Source organism: Myotis brandtii, unplaced genomic scaffold, assembly GCF_000412655.1.
Source record: "Myotis brandtii unplaced genomic scaffold, ASM41265v1 scaffold112, whole genome shotgun sequence".
Lineage (NCBI taxonomy): Eukaryota > Metazoa > Chordata > Mammalia > Chiroptera > Vespertilionidae > Myotis > Myotis brandtii.
In genome coordinates, this window is record NW_005353838.1 from 2,067,056 (window position 1) to 2,090,900 (window position 23,845).

General features: G+C 38.1%; 1 protein-coding gene across 2 annotated transcripts in view; it reads left to right on the plus strand.

Moving 5' to 3' along the window:
• Window positions 1-23,339, plus strand: part of B3GALT1 (UDP-Gal:betaGlcNAc beta 1,3-galactosyltransferase, polypeptide 1) — a 388,127-nt gene extending 364,788 nt beyond the window's left edge. Inside the window, exons 5-6 of one of the 2 annotated variants that reach the window (XM_005857532.2) lie at window positions 18,869-18,943; window positions 21,520-23,339. In XM_005857532.2, coding sequence (XP_005857594.1) covers window positions 21,749-22,729 — 981 coding nt within the window. In that variant the 5' untranslated portion in view covers window positions 18,869-18,943; window positions 21,520-21,748 and the 3' untranslated portion in view covers window positions 22,730-23,339. The remainder of the gene's footprint in view (window positions 1-18,868; window positions 18,944-21,519) is intronic. The other variant, XM_014545411.1, reaches the window with a different exon arrangement.
• Window positions 23,340-23,845: the final 506 nt, after the last annotated feature.

The window sequence follows — 23,845 nt, forward strand, 5'->3', positions numbered from 1 at the left end:
ACCTCTTCCATACTTTTATGCCATTCATCTCATTCCTTACAGCACTGAATTGGATCAAACCGAAGGTGACTACTCTCTAAACTTCAGCTCCTCATAGACAGTATGTTATTCAACATTCTACCCCCAGGAACTAACATGGCACCTGCATGTAGTAGAGACACTAATAGCATCCTTATTGATAATATATTGCATGAAAATATTTAAGTGCAGTTATAATTTTATTTAATTATTAAAAGTTGTACCGATAGTATTTATTAATCACTAATGAAAGCAAGACTACTTTCCTAACATTCCTTTCATGTCTGAAGTTGGCACTCTTTCTGTCTTCCAGCAGAGGAAATGACTGCAGAACAGTGACACAGCTAGTAAATGGCAGAGTTTGAACTCAAGTTGTCTGACACCTCACAATACTGCCTCCTTTTAAGAAGGGCTTTTCAACATTACTGACAAACTCCAAAATCCTGGAATTAAAAAATGAAAGTTTGTAGCTTCACATTTTCATAAACATTTGACTCATAGAGATTGTCAAGGTGTTTCTAGGTGAATTTGACTTCCTTTGGATGAAGTATTACTTCAGGGTACTTCACAGTTAGGGAAACTAGAATGAAAGGCAATAATATCTTATCCTCACAGATAGCATGCCTGTTCTTGTGCCAGTACCAGGCTGTTTTGATTACAGTGGATTTGTAGTACAGTTTGATATCTGGTATTGTGATTCCTCCAACTTTGTTCTTTCTCAAGGCTGCTGCAGCTATTCGTTTTTTTGTGTGTGTTTTTTTGTGTGTGTGTTTTTGTTTTGTTTTTTTTTGGGGGGGGGGGTTCCATATAAATTTTTGGAGTGTTTGTTCAAGGTCTGTGAAATATGCCATTGTTATTTTAATGGGGATTGCATTGAATCTATAGATTGCTTTGGGTAATATGGATATTTTAATGTTGATTCTACCAATCCATGAATACAGTATATTCTTCCACTTGTTTATATATTCCTATATCTCTTTTTTTTTTCAACATCTTGTAGTTTTCTGAATACAGGTCTCTTACTTCTTTGGTTACATTTATTCCTAAGTATCTTAGTTTTTGTTGCAATGGTAAATGGGATTTTTTTTTTAAATTTCTCTTTCTGAGAGTTCATTATTGGTGTATAAAGATGCCATAGATTTCTGGGTGTTAATTTTGTATCCTGCTACATTGCCGAATTCATTTATTAAATCTAGTAGTTTTTGATGGAGTTTTTAGGGTTTTCTATGTACAATATCATTTCATCTGCAAATAATGACGATTTTACTTCCTCCTTTTCAATTTGGATGCCTTTTCTTTTTTCTTCTTGTCTATTGCTATGACTAGGACTTCCAATACTGTGGTAAACAAGAGTGGTGAAAGTGGGCATCCCTGTCTTGTTCCTGTTCTTAGGGAACATGGTTTAAGTTTTTGCCTATTGAGTCTGATGTATGGCTTTTATTATGTTGAGGTATGTTCCCTGTATTCCCACTTTGCTGAAAGTTTTATTTTTAAAAAAAAGTGTGTTGGATTTTGTCAAATGCTTTTTCTGCATCCATTGATACGATCATGTGAATTTTGTCTTGCAATCTGTTTATGTGCTGTATCACATTCATTGATTTGCAAGTATTGTGCCAGCCTTGCATCCCCGGAATAAATCCCACTTGGTCATGGTGGATGATCTTTTTTAATGTACTGCTGGATCCGATTTGCTAATATTTTGTTGAGGATTTTAGCATCTATGTTCATCAGGAATATTGGCCTGTAATTCTCTTTCTTGTAGCATTTTTATCTGATTTTGGAATTAGGGAAATGCTGTCCCCATAGAACGAATTTGGAAGTGTTTCTCTTGAATTTTTTGGAATAGTTTAAGGAGGATTGGTGTTAGTTCTTCTTTGACTGTTTGGTAAAACTCCCCTGTGAAACTGACCAGACTAGAGCTTTTGTTTGCTGGAGTTTTTTGTTTTTTGTTTTGTTTTGTTTTGTTTTTATTACTGCTTCAATTTCTTCAGTAGTTATTGGCCTAGTCAGGTTTTCTGATTCTTCCTGGTTGAGTTTTGGTAAACTGTATTTTTCCAGGAATATGTCCATTTTTTCCAGATTGTCCAGTTTGTTGGAATATAGAAGTTCATAGTATTTTTTTTTTATTTCTGCGGGGTCAGTTGTTACTTCATCTCTTTTGTTTCTGATTTTGTTTATTTGGATCCTCTCTCTGTTTCTTGGTGAGTCTGGCTAGCGGTTCATCAATCTTGTTTATCTTTTCAAAGAACCAGCTCTTGGTTTTATTGAGCTTTTGTATTGCTTTTTAGTCTCTATGTCATTTATTCCTGCTCTGATCTTTATTATTTCCTTCCTTCTACTTACTCTGGGCTTTTCTTGTTGTTCTCTTTCTAGTACTTTAAGTTGTAGAATTAGTTAACTCATTAAAAGTTTTTCTTGTTTTTTTGAGGTAGGACTGTAGTGTTATGAACTTCCCTCTCAGGACTGCCTTCACTATGTCCATAGATTTTTGAGTTGTTGTGTGTTCATTTATATAAGTTTCCAGGATGTTTTTTATTTCTTCTTTGATCTATTTGGTAACCTATTCATTGTTTAATAACATGCTATTTGGCCCCCATGTGTTTTAATTGTAGTTGATTTCTAATTTCATGCCATTGTGATCTGAGAAGATGCTTGATATGATTTCAGTCTTATAGAAACTTGAACTTGTAAGAGACTCATTTTGTGTCACATGTAGTTTAACTTTGAAAGTGTCCCATGTGCACTTGGGAAGAATGTATATTCTGTAGCTTTGGGGTGAAATGTTCTCAAAATGCAAAATAATTCCATCTGATCTAGTGTGTCATTTATGATTGCTGTTTCCTTGTTGATTTTTTGTCTAGAAGATCTATCCATTTAATGTCAGTAAGGTGTTAAAGTCCCCTACCATGATTGTAATGCTGTCCATCTTTCCCTTAAAATCCTCCAGAAGTCTTTTTATATATTTGAATGCTCCTGTATTGGATGCATATATGTTTACCAGAGTTGCATCCTCTTGTTGAAACGATCCCTTTAATATTGTGAAGTGGCCTTAATTGTCTCTTGTTATGTCCTTCACTTTGAAGTCTATTTTGTTAGATATGAGTGTTGTTACTCCAGCGTTTTTAAATTTTATTTTCATTTGCCTGGAAAAAATTTTTTCATCCCTTCACTCTCTTTTGTTTTGAAGGGGGTTTCTTGTAGGCAGCATATATATGGGGTCATGTTTTCTTATCCATTTGGCTACCCTGTGTCTTTTGATTGGAGCATTTAAACCATTTAAATTTAAGGTTATTTTTGATAGGTACTTATTTGTTGTCATTTTTATTCTTTATGCCTGTGTTTACTGTCTTTCCTTGATATAGGACTCCTCCAGGTGTTTTTCTGTCCTTCTTTGATATATGTCTCCTCCTCAGCTGGACCTCAGTTGGTAATTCTGGGTGTATGTTCCCCACTTTAGTTTTATATCCAGTCTGGTCTTCACAGGAGGGTTGAATCAAAAGAACGCAACTGGTAAACTGTAAATCACTTAGTGGATACAGCTGTCCCCTTACTAAGTCAGTCTTTATTTTATTTAACTACTGGGTCCCTCAGCCCAACCTGCACCCTCTCCAATCTGGGAGCCCTCAGGGGAGCCCTCTCCAATCAGGGAGTTTCTGTCTGTCTTTGCAATCATATGAGCAAATTGTATGAGACCCCAATTCAGTTTGGTTTGTTGCTCACAGAATAATAGAGGCTTCTTTTTTTCTTTGCTTCATTGGTGGAGATTTCCTGGAAGTTTTAGTATATCTTCCCTTTAATTTTTCCTAGATACTCTGATTTTACTTATGTCTCTCATCTTTGCTTTCCCTCCATCTTGGACTTGAGACCATGATCCCAGACAAAAGGGAAGTACAAAGGATAGAGCCTGACATTCATTACTGGTTTTCCCCTTAAATCAGTCAGCCAATGCAGAACTCCAACTAAATGGATTACAAAATATCTGTCAGGGTACACAGTGCATCATGACGATGATACTATATAAAGACTCTCAAAAGCTATTTAACTCAGATGTTGCTTACCTTTATTGATTAAAGATTGTCTGTAATTCCATATACATAATTTTTATAATTATTGTTTAAAAGTACTTCTATGCATGCTCAAAGCAGAGGAAAAAACAAAGCTATTCCAAGTACATCTTAGGTCAGTGATGGCGAACCTTTTGAGCTCGGCGTGTCAGCATTTTGCAAAACCCTAACTTAACTCTGGTGCCGTGTCACATATAGAAATTTTTTGATATTTGCAACCATAGTAAAACAAAGATTTATATTTTTGATATTTATTTTATATATTTAAATGCCATTTAACAAAGAAAAATCAACCAAAAAAATGAGTTTGCGTGTCACCTCTGACACGGGTGTCACAGGTTCGCCATCACTGGTCTAGGAGATCCGTCTGCCACCAGAACTACGATTCCCAGCATTCCTGGTACTCCCCTTGCTCCGGGCTTCAGCTTCAGGTCCTGGGGCTGCCACCAAAACTACTATTCCCAAAATTCCTGGTGCTCCCCGCACTCTTGGTTTTCCCTTCCTGCCTGCTCTATCTCGGTCCCATGGCCTCCCACTCTGCCAAGTCCTCCAAGCCTCCAGCTCTCCCTCTCTGTTCTCCACCTGGCAGCTTGGGGGGGCGTGGCTCCCTCCGTCACTCGAGCCACGTCCCTCCAAGCTTCTGGCTCTCCTGCTCTGCTCTCTGCCCGGCGGCTTCGGGGAGCAACCGAGGGAGCCACGTCCCCCCCAAGCTGCTGGCTCTCCCGCTCTGCTCTCCGCCTGGCACCTGTGTATGCAAATTAACCCGCCATCTTTGTCGGGTTAATTTGCATACTCACTCCTGATTGGCTGGTGAGCATAGTGGAGGGATGGTCAATTTACATGTTTCTCTTTTATTATATAGGATTTTAAGCCCAGGGCACACACTGTAGTGTAACAGGTACAGGGAATGTCCAACTCAAGTCTTTATTGGAGGTGGCTCATCAAACCGACTACTAGGATGTGCTGGTTTCAGCCTCTTAGTAACTGCCCCTGTGCTGCTGAAGATAGTATCTGTGGTGTAAGTGACATGGTGGCATCATTCCAGCACCAGCTCTGAGATACATAGCCTGGAACCCTTCATACAAAACAGAGAGCTGTCTCATTCAAGGCCCTAGAACCCATACTGTTCCCATCCCAAGACCCATAAAGGTTGACTTAGTCCCACTCCATGGATTTGACCCATAAATTACAGGATATGATTGCTTGTATTGCTTCTTTGAAATATTAGAGGACTGTGAATAAGTTGTAGTTGCAGACTGATGAGCCAGGCTGGAAAGTTATGATAGCACCATGAGTATGATTTCAGTGACTCAGGCAGCAGATCATTGCTGGTGCCTTTATTTTCTGACACTGCAATGGAGACATGTGAAGTTTCTAGGATAAGGCATTGTAGAACCAAGAAGACTGTCATCTGTTCCAATATTCACATCACTTTACTCTCTGAGAATGCTAACAGAGTAAACTTGGGAAGAGCAGAAAGCTTGTTAGACTAAATATCCAACACTGGAAGGATGGTTACATAAAAGAAATACGGCATTGATTGAAAACAAAGTGATAGGGAGTAGATAATAGCATGCAAAGGTGTTGATGATGCTTGCTAAGTGGAAATAAAAGTACATGAAATTGCGCATAAACATGTTCCTATATTTATAAATTAAAATATATAAAATGCAAGTATGAAAATGTCTACATCTACTTGTTAATGATGCTTATGTCTGCTTGATTTTTATTTTCTTTCTTTTGCTTATGTTAATCCTCTAAATTTTGTCTTAAATATGCATTATTTTTGTACTACTAAAACAAAAGCTTTCTTAAAAGCAATAAATTCTTAAAATACACTGTCAGAAAAAAAGAAAAGTTAAGAAAATTGGGAATAATAATATACTAGACTTACAAGACTTTTAAAAAAATAGGTATTCTAATAGGACTATGTTTACCCCATAAAGTAACCAAAAGGCTGTGACCAATCTGCATTTTTAGTTCACTTATTTTTAAGAAACAAAAAATACAATACCAAAAACAGCAATGATAATAATTTATAATTTCAAAAGGGAAGTAATGGAGCATAAATGTCCAATAGAGCATGGCATCCCAAACTGTGTTCCTAAGAACCACCTACTAATAACAAAATTCTGTAAGCCATGTTATATTTCTGTTTTGATATTCTCAAAGGAATAGGTCATATTAAAGGCTCTGAGCATTCCTGCAGTAAACAAATCTCAAGAACTTGGTTAACCCAGTGTTTTCACCCATTCACATCTCACAACTCAAGTAATAAGGATATGGGAATATACTCCACCCGTAAGGCAGCACTTTGAAAAACGTCTTTCAGACCATGCAAATACTTTACTCCTATTGGAAATTTATGTATTTGCTTAACCCTCTGACCCAAGTGGAAGATAAATTATAATCCTGATTTCTGACAGTTGCCCTTAAGCTCTGCAGGGACCCAGAAGTATCTACACTTCTCTATTAGTCTTTTGGGACTGACACATGCCCAGGGAACCATGGAACCCATTATTACTGTTGTGCTTCATGCCTTGAAATCTTTCCAGTTATTGGAGTGTTATTCTTCATCCCATTCCTATTACCCCAAAATGCAAATTATCCTCTTGAATATGGCAGCATATGGTTTCTAAAGAATTTCCAAGCATATTAAAATCAACCTAAAATAGTTCTGAAGATAACCTTCTGGGTGAACAATTTTGGCTGTGAAGTTTCATTGGCTCCATACTTTTCAATGTGGGTACTCTTATCTGTAGCTTGGATGTGACATAAGGTAAAGCATCTTATTAGGGGATTTCATAGAAGGAAACAGCACAGTAGCTATTGCAAATAATAACAGTGGCTATGGCAACCCAAGGTGAAAAGCACTATTTGCATCACTTTATCACTCCTTGAAGATCCAATTTACACATGTTACTGCTGTAACTGGACAAGATGGATGTGATTACAAATGACCCACCACAACAGCAAGCCAGATAATTTATTAAAAATCCAGTTCAGAAAGACATTTGGGAAAGAATAATTCAAGGTTTCGACAGTTGACAACTTGTGAAAAACTTTGAAAAATATTAATCCCAGAAAAAGTTCAGATTCTACATTACATTTCCTAAATTTCTCTTTCATTAGTTTTGTGTGTGTATGTGTATATGTTTATTGTCTTTGACAGAAACTTTGTCTTTTATTCAGAAAAATTATTTTTAATTAGAAACATTATAACAAAGTCATGAGATCAGGAATTAAATCAGAGGCTAAAATTTGCTTTAACTAAACGGCTGTGACCAATCTGCATTTTTAGTTCACTTATTTTTAAGGAACAAAAAATACAATACCAAATGGCATAGTGAAAAGTTCCAGGCATGGAAGAAGATATCATATACTCAAACTACAAAACACCTTTCAGTGAATCTTTCTAGCACATCACATCAACAATTGCTCTAGAATAGGGTCCATTTCTCTATGATATCTCCACAAAGGGCTCATGTTGATGCTACTATTGGATGACAGATTTCTATTTATGACTACCTGGAGGACATTTACTCAACAATTATTTTTTCATCAACTACAATATTTCTTGCACTATGCTATTATGTTTGGGCATAGTGCTAAAGGTAGACATAGTAATGAGAGCAATAAAATTATGATAAAGCCAGATAAAATCTTTTCCTTTACAGAGACTACAGTTTATCAAAGATACATAGTTAAAAGCAGTTGAGGAAACTAGCCTCTTGATTGAGGGACCTTGCCATATGACATAAGGAAACAATCAACACAAATATGAAAGTAAAGTTGTGAAAGTATATTGAAGATGAAGAAATGATGCAAGTATGGTAGAGAAAAAAAATGTACTCATGAGCAATGGCTTCCTTTACATTCTCAATGTCAACTGAACTCTACCATGAATCCAACAATCTGCCAAACTGAACAGTTCTCGATACTCCAAATCAATCAAAGAACACCTTTGTTTCTTTGCAAATGCTTTCATCTTACCACTGCATGTCTCTCCCTAATTTTTTGCTATTGAGATTTCTCTATTTATTCTTTTAAGTTTGAGATCAAAGTCAATTTTGTCTTTTCCATGAATCTAGCCCAACAATCCCCATTAAGAACTATTTCAGTTATAATAGCATACCTCTAATTATTCTTTATTTCTTCCCACATAGATTATAGTTTATATAGCTATAAGTTCCTTAAACGTAAGGAATTTGCATTTTAGTTTATATATTTAATATGCAACATTTATGAGTTTCAAGTGTGGGGCTGTCAAATATAATGAATGAATAAATTAAAATAAAAGCATAGTATTTCTTTTTCAGTACAACAAAAAGGACAGAGAATAATAACTTGTCAGCATGTCTCCAGACTCAAGAATAGGCACAAGTATGATGACATGTGTAATATTATAGGTAAAACAAACATATCATGGAAAAAAACCAATGACTTTTCAGCAATTTTTAAATAATTTTTTATTTTTAAAAAATATTTTTATTGATTTCAGAGAGGAAGGGAGAGGGATAGAGAGATAGAAACATCAATGATGAGAGAGAATCATTGATTGGCTGCCTCCTGCTCGCCCCTTACTCGGGGGATGGAGTCCGCAACCTAGGCATGTGTCCTTGACTGGAATCGAACCTGGGACCCTTTAGTCCACAGGCCGATGCTCTATCCACTGAGCCAAACCAGGTAGGGCTTAAATAATTTTTTATTGATTGATTTGAGAGAGAGAGAGAGAAAGAGAGAGAAAGAGAGAGATTGATTTGCTGTTCCATTGATTTATGCATTCACTGACCAGGGATCAAACCTGCAACTTTGGAATATCGGGATGATGCTCTAACTAGCTGAGCTACCTGGCCAGGGCTCAGCAATTTTTGAGAATATATTTATGGTGGCTTATTTTTAAATGAAGGCAGCCTCATTTTCAATGAGTTCATCTAGGAGAAAGGGCCCAAAGCCAGCTAAAAAGAAGAGGCCATGTGACAGTTAGTCAAAAGACACATGCCTTATATTTTAAAGAGCATAGAGAGAGAAAATAGAGTTTTTAAGTATAATCCTCAATTCAATAGGCTGCTACTCACATGGGCAGCATGGGTTTATTTATTTATTTAATGATAGTTGGTATTCTCTCAAGCAATACTGAAATGGCCAGCAATTAATAATAACAAAAATTAAATTATATATGCCATTGTAAAGTTTACCGTGTACCTCACAAACAGCCTGAAAACTAGATTACCATCATTTCATTTTATACTTAAAAAAGTAGAGAGAGTGGTGTGTGGCTTGGGGTTCTTAACAACAGAATGTACTTTACCAGGTTAAGAAGAAAGGATTTTGTTGGAAGAGTTTATGCAGTGCATGAAATCTCTGGGAGGACAAGACCCAGGGTTGGTTACTAACCAGCTAGAACAGCACAGCCATGAACAATACAGCCCAAACAGTGCCTGACAATTCTTTGGAGCTGCTTTAGAGTCACATTATTGCTTCTACTGCCTCTACTCACACCTGTGATGTTCATGTTTAGAAGCTGGAGATTCCATCACAGTGGTTCCCCAAGAACCAGACACCTTTGTCTCACTCTGTGTGCTTTGCAATCAATCCAAACCACCAGAAAGCCACTTCCATCTTATGTTGCTCACTCCTGTGTCTATATCTTGCCCAGAGGCATCTTATTGGTGGAAACTAGGTCATATGTCTATTTCCTAGTTGTAAAGGGACCTGGAAAATTTAGTTTTGGACTCCAGCCTCTTTCACAACTGACCAGTTTCCTGGAAGAAAAGCCAAAGGGGGATTGGATTGGGAAATCAGGTAACTAAACTACCAAATCTGCCATAAATGGAGAATTTACTTGACTAGAGTCACATAGCTAATAAGTGGCAGAGCCAAAGATATCAGATCCTACACTCTTTCCCAGATAAAACGACTGCTTCACTATGATAAAGATGTTTAGCTCCTCTGACCTTCAGAGTTTAATTAAAATATTACTTAAGAGCAACTATTTCCTTTTGACTTGTAATTGTATGAACTACAAGCATCATCATTATTAGTTTTCTAGATATCTTAATATTGTGAAGGGAGTAGTCTTGTGAATGGATACAAGTCCTTCATCCTTTCTCCAGTTCTCATTAAAATATAATGACTGACACATCTCAGTTATGAATCTAAGGATCTCAGGGTCAAAAAGACCCTTGAGACATGGTAATATCCATGGCAGTTATGAGTCCATTTTCCCTACCTCTCATATTACATCACAGAAAATTAAATAAGAGAAAAAAATTTAATCTGACTATTACAGTATATAAAAAATGAAATACAGAATATAGTGTATGGACCCACACATTACAATTTAACAGACTTGTGTTCAACTTCAGGTTTAACAACTCAAGGGCAAGTTGCTTAATCTCTTTGGACCTCAGTTTTCTCTTCTATAAAATGGAAACAAGGACGCCTATTTCTTATAATTGTTGGTAAGATTAAGTGTACATTATAGAGAACAATATATGTGAGTAGAGGCAGTTGAAGCAATAATGTGTCCTCTAAATATGTAAATCATATTATGAATAGTTATTTCTAAAGCACTTTATATAATCCTAGCAAAGAATAAGTTTTGATTAAATAGAAACTGCTGTTTAAAAATATTATTTCAAAGCACAAGCACAAAGGTTTGAGAGACAACCAAGAACTGAGGCAGGGCTGAATGACAAAATTCAAGTCCTACAGGAGGCCACTGCTTGAAGACTGAGAGAGATAGTTGTTTCATCTGCTGTATGGAAACAGCACAGAGAGTCAGCAAAATGAAACAAAAAATATGGTCCAAATGAAAACAAAAACAAGATAAAACTTTAGAAAAAAAGCTTTATAAAATGTGGATAAGTAGTTTTTCTGATAAAGAGTTTAAATTGATGGTCATAAAGATGCTCACTGAACTGGAAGAAGAATGGATGAACTCAGTGAGATCGTCAACAAAGAGAAGAAAGGATAAGTCAACTTGAAGGCTAGGCAGTGGAACACATAACAGAACAGCAAAGGAAAAAAAAAAGAGTAAAAATAGCTTAACGGACTGTGGAACATCAAAAGACTACCATTGTGCTAGGCTGGTGTTGATCAGTGATTGAGCATTGACCGATGAGCCAGGAGGTCATGATTCGACTCCTGGTCAGGGCACATACCCGGGTTGTGGACTCAATCCCCAGTAGTGGCTGTGCAGGAATCAGCTGATCCATGATTCTCTCTCATCATTGATGTTTCAATCTCTTTCTCCCTCTCCTTTCTTCTCTGAACCCAATAAAAAATATATATTTAAGAAAAGACTATCATTTGCATCATAAGACACCCAGAAGGAGAACAGGAAGGGGTAGAAATTTTATTTGAAGGAATAATAGCTGAAAACTTTCCTAACCTAGGGAAGGAAACAGACATCCAGATCCAGAAATCCCAGAGTGTTCCAAATAAGGGGAACACACACCAAGTCATATTATAATTAAAATGTCAAAAGTTAAGACAAGGAGAAAATATTAAAAGCAGGAAGATGAAACAACTTGTTACATATAGGGAACCTCCATAGACAATTAGCAGGAACTTTGAAGGCCAGAAGGGAGTGGCACAATATATCCAAAGTGTTGAAGAAAAAATTCCAACCAGAAATACTTCACCCAGCAAAGTTATTATTCAGTAGCTAAGGAGAGAGTTTTCCAAACAATCACAGCTAAAGGAGTTCCTTACCACTAAACCGGCCTTACAAGAAATGAACTTCTGTATGTTGAAAAAAGGGCACTAATTAGTAACAAGAACACATATGAAAGAATTATTTCACTGAAAGGTAAATATATAATAAAGGCAGTGAATTAATCACTTATAAAGCTTGTATGAAGGTTAAAAGATAAAAGTAGTAAAAGTAACTATGGTTACAATTATTATTAGTTAAGGAATACACAAGGTTTAAAAAACAGTGTAAAGTGTGACATCGGTAATGTAAAGCATGAGGGAGAGTAATAGTGTTGAGCTTTACAATGGATCAGTTTATCAACTTAAAGTAGACTTAGAGATATGCATTGTTATATGTAAACCTCATGGTAATTACAAAGCAAAACCCTATAGTAAATACACAAAATATAAAGAGAAATGAATATAGGCGTCCTGCTAAAAAATAAAAAAAATTAAAAAATTATCAAACCACAAAGGAAGAAAGCAAGAGAAGAAAAAAGGAATGGAAACTACAAAAACAGCCAGAAAACAATTAGGAGAATGGCAATAATCACTTTAAATGTAGATGGACTATATTAACCAATCAAAAGACAAAGAGTGCTGAATTGATTTTTTTTAAAAAGACCCATCTATATGCTGCCTAGAGTCACTTTGGATGTAATTACACAGATAGCCTGAAAGTGAAGAGATAGAAAATGATATTCCATGCAAATGGAAATCAAAGAAAGTTGGAGCAGCTATAATACATCAGTCAAGTAGACTTTAAAACAAAGACTATAATAGGAGACAAAGAAGAGCATTACATAATGATAAAGGGATCAATCTAGCAAGTAGATATAACAGTTGTAAATAATTATGCACCCAACATAGGAGCACCAAAATATATAAAGCAAATAAATAAATCCAGTAAAGTTGCAGGATACAATATCAATATGCAAATATCTGTTGCATTTCTAAAAATTAATAATGAACTATCAGAAAGAAAAAAATTTAAATCCCATTTACAATTGCATCTAAAAGAATAAAATATCTAAGAATAAATTTAACCAAGGAAGTAAAAACCCAGTGCCATAAGACTGCCTACAGAATAATTTTCATTGACAGCATGTACATAAAATTATTTTGGGTTATTATGTATTCCAATAAATTGATATTGTATAAAGAAGCTGTTGAATTAGAAAAGGAAAAAATTTTGTAAATTCTCTTATGATATCATCAGTTGCTTTGTAGTACTAATAGCATTCTTTTAAATATGACCTAGAATAAAATTACCTCTCTATGATGAGCTTTATAAAGCATTTCACCTTAGACTTTGTAAATTTCAGATAGCAAATACACTAACATCTTTGTGGCTTCTAAAAATATCTATTTATATCACCCCCTCCAAATAATGTGCCAAATAAGTCCTCTTTTTAGTATCACATAGCTCATCGTTTTTAAATTCTCACAGCTGCTGATTATATTAGTGAAATGTCTTTCCTTTCATTCTCTTCCACAGCTGTCATAAAAAATTCTGGCATTTCCTTCCCAAGAAGCTCTACCCAGATGCATTGCCAGGCTCCCATATTCCTATGTTAAATACGTGATTGCTCTGCCCATCTTTAAAAATGTGTCTCATATAAGGCAGTCAAGATACAATATCCACTAGTGCAAAGGAAGCCAAGCATTTATGTAAAATAATAAGATAGCCTCATTTTCACCTTCCCCTGAGAGGATTGTAGCGATGTTTAAAAATTCTCTGAATTCTGTCTAGAACTAGGGCAACCCATTGATTTGAAGAAAGCTATAATCTTCCCTTGTAATTTTAAGTGCACTTTTTCCGCAGTGAATCAGAATAGCAAGAGCCCTAAACCCAAACAAAGACATCCTCATCCAGACCCCTTCTCTTTCAAGCTGGCCCCATTCTTCTGAATGCAAGGGATTTATGAAGATCTTTTCAATAAATTTCAAGGCATATTGAACTAAAAGGAGAAAGGTTCAAATAATTTCTTCCAGATTTAGGGGAGAAATGATTGCAAACTGCCAAGACATGATGAATATCACCTCTTGCTTTCCGCCAGTTCCTCATTGCAAATGATCTGTTGGGCAAGTTCAATTATGGGGTCACTCTGAAAGGATTCATAATTAGATTTTAAAAGGAACAAATTAGCTCTTTGTCTTTCTGAGGCAGAGGAGTCAGAACACTTGTTTCTCTGAGCGTTTGGGGATGTTGACTTCTATGGTTATGATGCTTTCCACAGCCAAGGAGTCTTATTGTAAGGAAAGGCTTGGAGAGAAGGCCAGCCCTCTGTGATTTGGAGAGAGAATAATTTAGCAAGCTATATAACATAATGGTTTATGAAATTCTTCCTTCAAGGACCATTATCTAGGGCTAATAGTACTTTATTTCTTCCTTTCTTGTGCTTGTTTAGAGTATAATTACAAGAGCAAGAGGAGAGAAGGGAGTTGGGTATCGAGATAATCATTTGCCAAATTAATGCAGTCAAGTGGAATTTCTGGTCTTTGGGGCTTGTTTATCAATTAGTTCTATTGCTATCTGAGTTCCTGTATTTCCCCATAGAATGAAGTTTTTTGTGTTGTTTTTTTTTTATTTCACTCATACACCAGCTCTGAGAAAAGTCAGTTGAGATCAAAACATTTTTCAGAAAGAATCTCTTTTACTCTGCTTAATATGATGATGTACTATCCAGCCAACTCTCATCCATTTCAAGAGCATTTCATAAGGACTAGTAGTTAGCTCTCTCCTTTTTCTGAGTTTCTGTTTTCCTTTCTTTTCTCTCTTTTAACTGTTAAAATTGTTTTTTTCCCCAACTGGCTTATGTTTCTGCGCCATGTTCTTGAAGTGACTGTGTGGGTTTTAATGTTAAAACCACCTTTGTAATGTCATGTGGCCTGAATATTCAAAACTGGCGGTGGGTGATAGAAGTGCTGGTAGTGTTTCACATCTGCAGAGGAGACAGGAGCATCGGGGTTATCCCCCAGACACCAGCTGGTATCCCAGGGACTGTTGGACCCATCCTTTTGGAAAATGTGCCGTAGTCCTGGCTTATCTTTCTTTCATCTAATTCGTGTTTTTAAGAACAAAGAGAAAATGGCAAGAGAAGAGGACTGCTTAAAACTATGCCATCTTCTCCACATGATCTTAAAAAGTAATCTGAATTACCTTTTTAAAAATATAACAGTAAATCAGAATTGGTGTTCCTTTTCACACTCATGTTTCATTCTTCTTCAAATGCTAATTGCAAATTTTTTGCCCTTTAAAAGTTGGTTTATCAAAACCCAGGATTGTACCTGTTCAAATCAAGAAAATAAAATGTGAAGTCTTTGGAGAGCAAAGTATTTTATTTTGTTGCCACCCACGAAAGTAGGTGTTTTGGGTGGACTTGTGTCTCCCCAAAAGATATATTGAAATCCTAACTGCCAGTAATTCAGAATGTGGTCCTATTTGGAAACAGGGTCCTTCTAGAGATAATCAAGTTAAAACAAGGTCACCAGGTTAGACCCTAATCTAATATGACAGGTGTCCTTATATAATGGGGAAGTTTGGATGCAGGCACACAGGGAGGATGATACCAAGTAAAGATGAAGCTGGAGATCTGGCTGATGCATCTATGAGCCAGAGTGCCAGAGATTACCAGAAATCCACCATGGGACAGATCCTCCCTCCCAGCCCTCAGAAAAAACCAACCGTGCCAAACCCTCTTTGACTTCTTGCCTTCAGAATGACACAACTGTGTGGTTTAAGCTACCCAGTTTGTGGTACTTTGTTACAGCAAAGTACCAAAACTAATACAGTGCAGCACTTACATTCCCAGAAGTCGAGGGCATCTGCAGGAGTGGGTGGAATGGCCACAGCTGGAAAACAGGGATCCAAAAAGATCCAGAAGACCAGGGAGGGGTCAAAACCAAAAAGATGTTCCTAACACAGCATAAATTCTAAAGAGCCAAGCAAACCTTAGTTACAGACTCAAAGACTGAACCAGAGTTTGCCAGGCATTCTGTTCTCAGCCCAAATGTCTCCTCCTCAGAGAGTGACCCATTTATATAAGTAGCCCCCCCCCACCTCTGATCAGTCTCTATCCCATTATACTCACTTTACCTGAATCACAGTGCTTATTGCAACCTGAAATTATTTTTACATTTAGTTATCAAGTGTTTTATTTTTTTTCTTCCTCTCCTAGAAAGTAAGCTCCCTATCTGTATTGTAGAAAGGTGCCTGGCATATCACAGGTGTTCCCCACATCTTTGATGAACAAATGAAGTAGATTTGAAAACCCAGGGGAAATCTGGACCTGGAGATACTGTGTTCTTTGAGACACCAGACAGGGCAAGCAGGCTATTAGGCGGGGCCCTGTGTCCTTACCCATGAGAGAAGGGAAGATGGAACATTTGCCGAGCCAATTCAGAGGTAACTGAGGCAGAGGAAACCAGTATTGATTTGTACCTGCCTGAGCCCTCATGGGAAAAGACAAGAACGTGGCACCCCAGACTAAGCACCGGCCCCTCAAGAGACACTACCAGCCTGCTTCCAGGACCTACCTCTGGCCATACAACAGAAGAACTTGAGCAAATTCAGGGACTAATTTACTCAAGATAACAGACTATCCACCATACAGTTTCTAGGAGAAACATGTGCTCCTTAAATTGAAATTTCTGCCCCATTAACTTCCTGAAAGGTGGAGGTGGAGAGTTACTGGGGAGTTCTGCTAATGTGGTAATCTGCGATACAGTAGAGCCCGGGGGGAAATCTCTCAAGTGTTCTAGTGAATGTTTCAGTTTGGAGGAGTTTGTATTTAACGGATGACAAGCTAATGTGTCGTCAGTGCCTTGGTTGTGGAAGAGCTGCTAAAAGGAATGACAAATGTATGTGCAACTTGCTGTTTTCCTGATACATTAACATGTCGGTTAAACAAGATTTTAAATCTTGTAAAACTGAGAGAACCTCCAGAGAATTGAACTATGTGACAGACACTCAGCTCCTTCCCCAGAACTTTTCAGTGGACCTTTGGCTTTGAGTTCTCCAGAAAGAAAATAGAATTCTCTAGCAGGAAAATCTATACAGTGTAGTCACTAACCTAGGCAAAGAAACCAAGGAACTGATACCAATCCTATATATTTAGAAGAATCTATTGATATATGTGCTTTAGATCCCAAATCATGACCTGGTGTCCTGACATAATCCCCTCATCCCCATTAGATCCTGCTCTCTCTCTCTCTCGCTCTCTCTCTAAATCCTCACTCAAGGATATGTGTTGTTGTTTTTTTATTATTATTAATTTTTAGAGAGAGAGGAAGGGAGAGAAGGAGAGAGAAAAAACATCAATGTGAAAGAGAAACATCTATTGGTTGGTTGCCTCTTGTATGTGCCCCAACCCAGGATTAAACCCACAACCTAGGTATGTGCCCTGACCAGGAATTGAACCCACCACCTTTGGGTGTACAGGACAACACTCCAGCCAAGTGAGTGACCTGGCCAGAGCAGATCCTGCTCTTTGTATCATAATACCGTCTGTCTATACGGCACCCTTCCCCCAGAAACTCAAGCAATTGGCAATGGTCATTAATGCCTATAATGCGTTTGGAGATTAAGCAGATGTTATTCTTGCCCTTAGTTTATTCCTAAGACTACAGAGGCACAGAAAGCCGCATAACAATTTAGGATTGCTCACAGAGTAAAACGCGGACATCTGGCCCATTACCAACTACTTCATCCAACAGATATGCAATTACTCTCTAGAGTTAAATGCACCATGTTACTCTCTTGTCTCTTTCCTTATATTACTGATTCTGGTCAAGAGCCATATAGAGGGGGTCCCCACAAATGTATACACACACTTTGAATAACTATAAAGGCAGTGTTTATTAAAATACATTTCATTTTCAAAATTGAGCTTGCAACTGTTAAAATGTGTATACAGCCCTAACTGGTTTGGCTCAGTGGATAGAGCGTCGGCCTGCAGACTCAAGGGTCCCAGGTTCAATTCCGGTCAAGGGCATGTACCTTGGTTGCGGGCACATACCCAGTAGGGAGTGTGCAGGAGGCAGCTGATCGATGTTTCTCTCTCACCGATGTTTCTAACTCTCTATCCCTCTCCCTTCCTCTTTGTAAAAAATCAATAAAATATATATTTAAAAAAATGTGTATACATATTTTGGGGGACACCCTGTATTTGTACTTGTTTGTGAACCTGAAAAATCTGTTCTGTTGTAGGCAAAAGGGACATTTTTAGCAGCCTTTTATCGTTATCCTGGGCTGCTCTTCAGTTTCTAGGCTGGTTCCTTGTCCCATTTCCATCCTCTTTTTATAGGTGATAATTGCATTAACTAGTGACCAAAGTATAATACTGTGCCTACTTTATTTCTCATGTTTGAATAATAAAGTCAATGGAAAGAATGATTCTTTCAGTGTGTGTGTGTGCGTGTGTGTGATTCAGGACTTCAGAGAAAGGGAACTGCAGAGTATTTCTGAACCTCTTCCATGGTTGCAGCTCTCTCGCCACCCCCAGCATCTTTAAGATTTAAAGTGCTCTTTGCAAGTCATCATTTTTTCATGATGAAGAATCCCCTACAGAATTGCTGTAGTGTGTGCGTAGCAAACCAAAATGAACTAGAAAAAACTCCAAGCAGTGAGCACACATCTCAGAAAATGAACATATGGATCCCCGGGAGACCAGCAGCCTAAGATGCTCCCTGCCACCCTGGGCTTCCCCATCTAAGATTTCACCTCAGGTCCTAACAGGCCTTAGGAAGCTTGAAATGACCACTCACCACTCACTCATTAGCTGAGTGATCTTGAGCAAGCTACTTCATCTCTCTGAGTTTCACTTCTGTCATCTGGAAAATTGAGAAAATACCTCTCAATTCACTGTAGGGAATGAAGCTCTATAAAATGTGTGGTACAGAATACCACACAGTGCCTGGTGTACATCCACATTTTAAAATGAGGCCTACAATAGCAATGGCATGAAGTATCATGTTTGTTAGCTGTCTGGGGAAAATTGCTTATTCTTCAATGAAAAGTGTTTATAAATACATAAACTTGTTCATGATCTCACCTATTTCTCTTCTATTTCTCCCTCTTTTAGCTCTTTCTAAATCTCCTGGTACCTGTGTTTATGGAGTCTATCCCTTCCCCCCACCCCTGAAAGTCACACAGAAAGGTATCGGATAAAACAAACTCACTTACCCTTCTGGGGCATAGAACTGTGGGAGAAAGAAACCCTTAATTTGGAAGAATGAATTGCTATTGAAATCAGTGGATAGGATTTGGGTAAAGTAAAACCCTCCCTTACCCCCCTTTAGATTGCAAAGATGGGTAACCAACTACTCAGCTCAGAACAATTTCTGAGTGCCACTCACCATCTGACCTCTGCTTATCTCAGGAGCCCCAAAGCTCACTATTCCCACCCTCATCCACATCACCTGTCCTCTCCTTCACTTCACTGTCTGCACTCCTGGCACACACTTCTCTCATGTTCTGCCTTTGAATTTACTGTTCCCTTTACCTAGAATGCCCAGCTCTCATCCAGATAACTCCTAGTTGTCCTTGAAGATTCAGCTCAGATAACTATTCTGAATTTTCCATGGTACCCTCCCCAGGGCTAATCATCATTTGACTCCAGGATGGATGGAGGAGTGAGGATTCCAGTTGCAGTCTGTGAGAATGCTGGGCTCTGGAGTTGTACTGTGCACAGTCTGCAGGACTGTTCCTGGTTCTCTCACATCCTGTCCACCAGCCCACCTCTCCTGTGCACCCCAGTAGCCTCATTATGGAAATTTTTATTCCACTGTTTTAACCACTTCTTTGAAGTCTTTTCATATAGACTGTGAGTTCCTGTGGGTTCTATTTCTGTTTTCCCAATACCTCTTATACATGATTAATCCTCCATCAATAGCCTTGTTAATTTCCAGTAAAGAAGAGCCATTTCCAGATGAGACTCTTTGAGTACCTTAACAGCTTAGTAATAGGTGGCTCAGAATTTTGTAGGAAAGTATGAAAGGCAACAAGGGCTATCTATGGATGAAGATAAGCTAACAAGAATCAGCTAAGTAGACTAGAATAATGGTGGAGAAAGTTTGGTTTCTAGTACCCTCTTGAGACTCACTCACATCCCTTTGGATTTCAAATGGAAGTTATATCTTTATTCCAAAGGCGAGAAGGCTGATTATGCCTAGAGTCATGCTGCTTGAAGACATTCTAATATTTATTTAGTTAGAACCATAACCACACTGGGCATTGCTGGCCTCATATGTATCATATATTCACAGTCAGCTCTTGGCTTAGACAAGAAGATGTGTATTATCTCTGCTGTTGCTCAAAATGTCTTTTCATTTCATTATGACTATTGTGCTTAGAAGCCTGATTTTTAGTCTATAATCCCAGTTAAATGTTTTCAACATAGTCTATACATTTAAGTGCACAGTCTTCTTTGAAGCAGATTCTGTTGAAATGGATTTCCATTATCCGTTATCTATGTCTTCCAGGACTACCACATTTTGCTCTAGCGAGGAAGGGACAATTTTTTACATGAATGGACTTTGCAACTTGGCACATATTACCTGGCATGATAGCAGATGAAGTTCTAGAAAAGATCTGAGTTCCAAAGGACAACTTTTAAAAAATATATATGTTTTTATTGATTTTAGAGAGAAAGGAAGGGAGAGGGAGAGAGAGAGATAGAAACACCGATGTGAGAGAGAAACATCTTGATCCGGCTGCCTCCTGCACACCTCCTACTGGGGATCAAGCCCAAAACCCTGGGCATGTGCTCTGATCAGGAATCAAACCATGACCTCCTGGTGCAAGGGATGATACTCAACCATTGAGCCACACCAGCTAGGCAACAGACAACTTTTTTGTTTGAACACCAATTAAAGGGCTATGTCACAACTCCCAAGCTCAATTGTCTCTCTTATTATATTCCTGATATGTTTGCAGGTTAAGTATAACTAAGTAAAAAAAAATTAAAAGGGGCAGTATAATTTCATCACAGGAACATCAAGGTGAATTGTGAAAACCACAAAATGTGGTACCATTTAGATCAATTCCAAAATGAATAATGCCCACTGTCTGAAAAGACACTTGTGTGGAGGTCTTCATGCATGAGGAGTAAAAATATTCTCCATATGGGGCATCATAGAAAACTGAGAAGTAGGAACTAACATTTGTGAGAGCCAAACTAAAGAAAAAGTGAGGAAAATTTGGGAATTGCTTCTAAATCTGAACCAAAGGAGACCATTTTAGCAGAAATTTTTCAGTGGTGATCAACACATTTTCACATACAGGGCTAGAGAAAGCAAAGAGATGTTTACAACTGATGTCTTCACCACAGTCAAGCCAACAAAAACTCAGAGTTGGAAAAATGGAAAAGAGATACAAGGCTGTGTGAGACTTTCCTGCATGAAAGAAGACTTTAGTGTCAGAAGGTGTTTAACTGCAAAGAAGGCCACCTATGAAGAGAAGGAAACTTGTTTTAGTTACTAATGTTCCATTTACTGCATATTCATCTAGAGTTCATAATCTATATATTTGTTATTGGGTGTGATTATCCATAAACCCCTTCTATCAAGGGAAGAAAAGGGAGGATGGTTGTGTCAGGAAGTTTTCAGTACTGAGAAAACGAATGGTTATGTTAATTTTAGTCATCGTGGGCAATTCTTATACCCATACTATGTTTATGTGAGAATATGAAATGACTTCATAAATCTGAACAACTTTACTTTATTGATTTTGCAGAGTTAAGAGGAAGATCTATGAGGCATGAAGCCTTCGATCAGGGTTGGAAGAAAGTAAAATGAATGCAGTGATAGCAGACTGCCACTAAGACCCATGGACAATGCTACACTCACACTTCTCTATCGAACTTTAAGATTAACTAGTAATATGCTACCTTTTCGAGATGAAAAGAAACTAATGCCAAGAAGGCATATTCTTCAGTATTTGGAATAGACGTGCTCTCAAGACCATGGCTTCAAAGGTGTCCTGTCTCTATGTTTTGACAGTTGTGTGCTGGGCCAGCGCTCTCTGGTACTTGAGCGTAACTCGTCCTACTTCTTCCTACTCTGGCTCCAAGCCATTCAGCCACCTAACAGTTGCCAGGAAAAACTTCACGTTTGGCAACATAAGAACTCGACCTATAAACCCACATTCTTTTGAATTTCTTATAAATGAGCCCAATAAATGTGAGAAAAACATTCCTTTCCTTGTTATCCTCATCAGCACCACCCACAAAGAATTCGATGCCCGCCAGGCCATCCGAGAGACATGGGGGGACGAGAACAGCTTTAAAGGGATCAAGATCGCCACGCTGTTCCTCCTGGGCAAGAACGCCGATCCTGTTCTGAATCAGATGGTGGAGCAAGAGAGCCAAATCTTCCACGACATCATCGTGGAGGACTTCATCGACTCCTACCATAACCTTACCCTCAAAACATTGATGGGGATGAGATGGGTGGCCACTTTTTGTTCGAAAGCCAAGTATGTCATGAAAACAGACAGTGACATTTTTGTAAACATGGACAATCTTATTTATAAACTACTAAAACCCTCCACCAAACCAAGAAGGAGGTATTTTACTGGCTATGTCATCAATGGAGGGCCCATCCGGGACGTCCGCAGTAAGTGGTACATGCCCAGGGATTTGTACCCTGACAGTAACTACCCGCCGTTCTGTTCGGGGACTGGCTATATCTTCTCAGCCGATGTGGCTGAACTCATTTACAAGACCTCACTCCACACAAGGCTGCTTCACCTGGAAGACGTCTATGTAGGACTGTGTCTTCGCAAGCTGGGCATTCATCCTTTTCAGAACAGTGGCTTCAATCACTGGAAAATGGCCTACAGTTTGTGTAGGTACCGCCGAGTTATCACTGTGCATCAGATCTCTCCGGAAGAGATGCACAGAATCTGGAATGACATGTCAAGCAAGAAGCATCTCAGATGTTAGGGTTTTTACCAGTGTAAATACATTTCTTTTTTAAGAAACGGGGCTTGGGTGTTGGTATTTTACAGGTGTCACCAGGAGAAGTGAACTGGTGAAGGGGTTTTGTAAAAAGCGTTTTCTTCCCACTCCTAGTTCCTTTCTTGGATTGCCAATTTACAAGCATTAGGCTCCGGTCATAGAAATAATGCATAAGTGAGAAGGGCCAGATTTTATTCTCAGGTCCTAAGGCCTTGCACTTATCTCAAAAAGCAACTTCCTACCAACTGCTAGGATTTCCATACTGTGCGTCTGAGATACAAATCTGGTTCTGGGAAACTGAAACTCACAGTAAATGTCTTCATTGCATCTCTGCAGAAGTAAAGAAATAACTCTTTTTCAAAAACAACTCAGAAGTAATGCACAGTTAGGAAGACACACTGGATGCGAATGATTAGTATTGTGTGTGCTGTTACATTGAATTTTTACATACATTACCACATCATGTGTACAGTATCTGTGGTTCCAACAAGAAATGAACTTACTAGTAGTACTTGCAGGGAGACTGCAGTTAAATAAATGGAAGTTTAAACTTAAGAATCAAATACTTTGTATGTTTGGAAGATGATTTTGCTTGCTCATCGAACACACATGACTTGTGCCTCCAAGGGGATTTTGCCAGATGTCATCGTTTCTGCTACCCTCCACATCATGTAGCTAAGTGCATTTTACAGTTTCTGTCTCAGGCAGGCACATGTGTAGAAATAAGTTGGTGGGAGGCCAGAAGAACAATAAATCACACAGAGAAAATACAAATTTATATATGCATTATAATTCACATAAGCTTAGCAATCGTATAAGATGTCCTTCCCACACATTTGCAAAGTACATGAGAAAAATCTTTTAGCAGATACCAACGTTATTGAATGAGTTAGCCCTACAGCTAAGAGATATAAAACTCTCTAATATTCGAAACATCCAAGTACCTCTATCATCCTTGCTGATAGGAATGTTCTGAAGGCTCTGTAATTGGGGTTCATGGGAAAGAAGAGGGGGAAGCTTGAGTTCAGGTTCTACTGATGCCGTAATACAGTTGGGTCATGTAAGCAGGTATCTTTACCTTATTGTGCTTCAAATACGCTC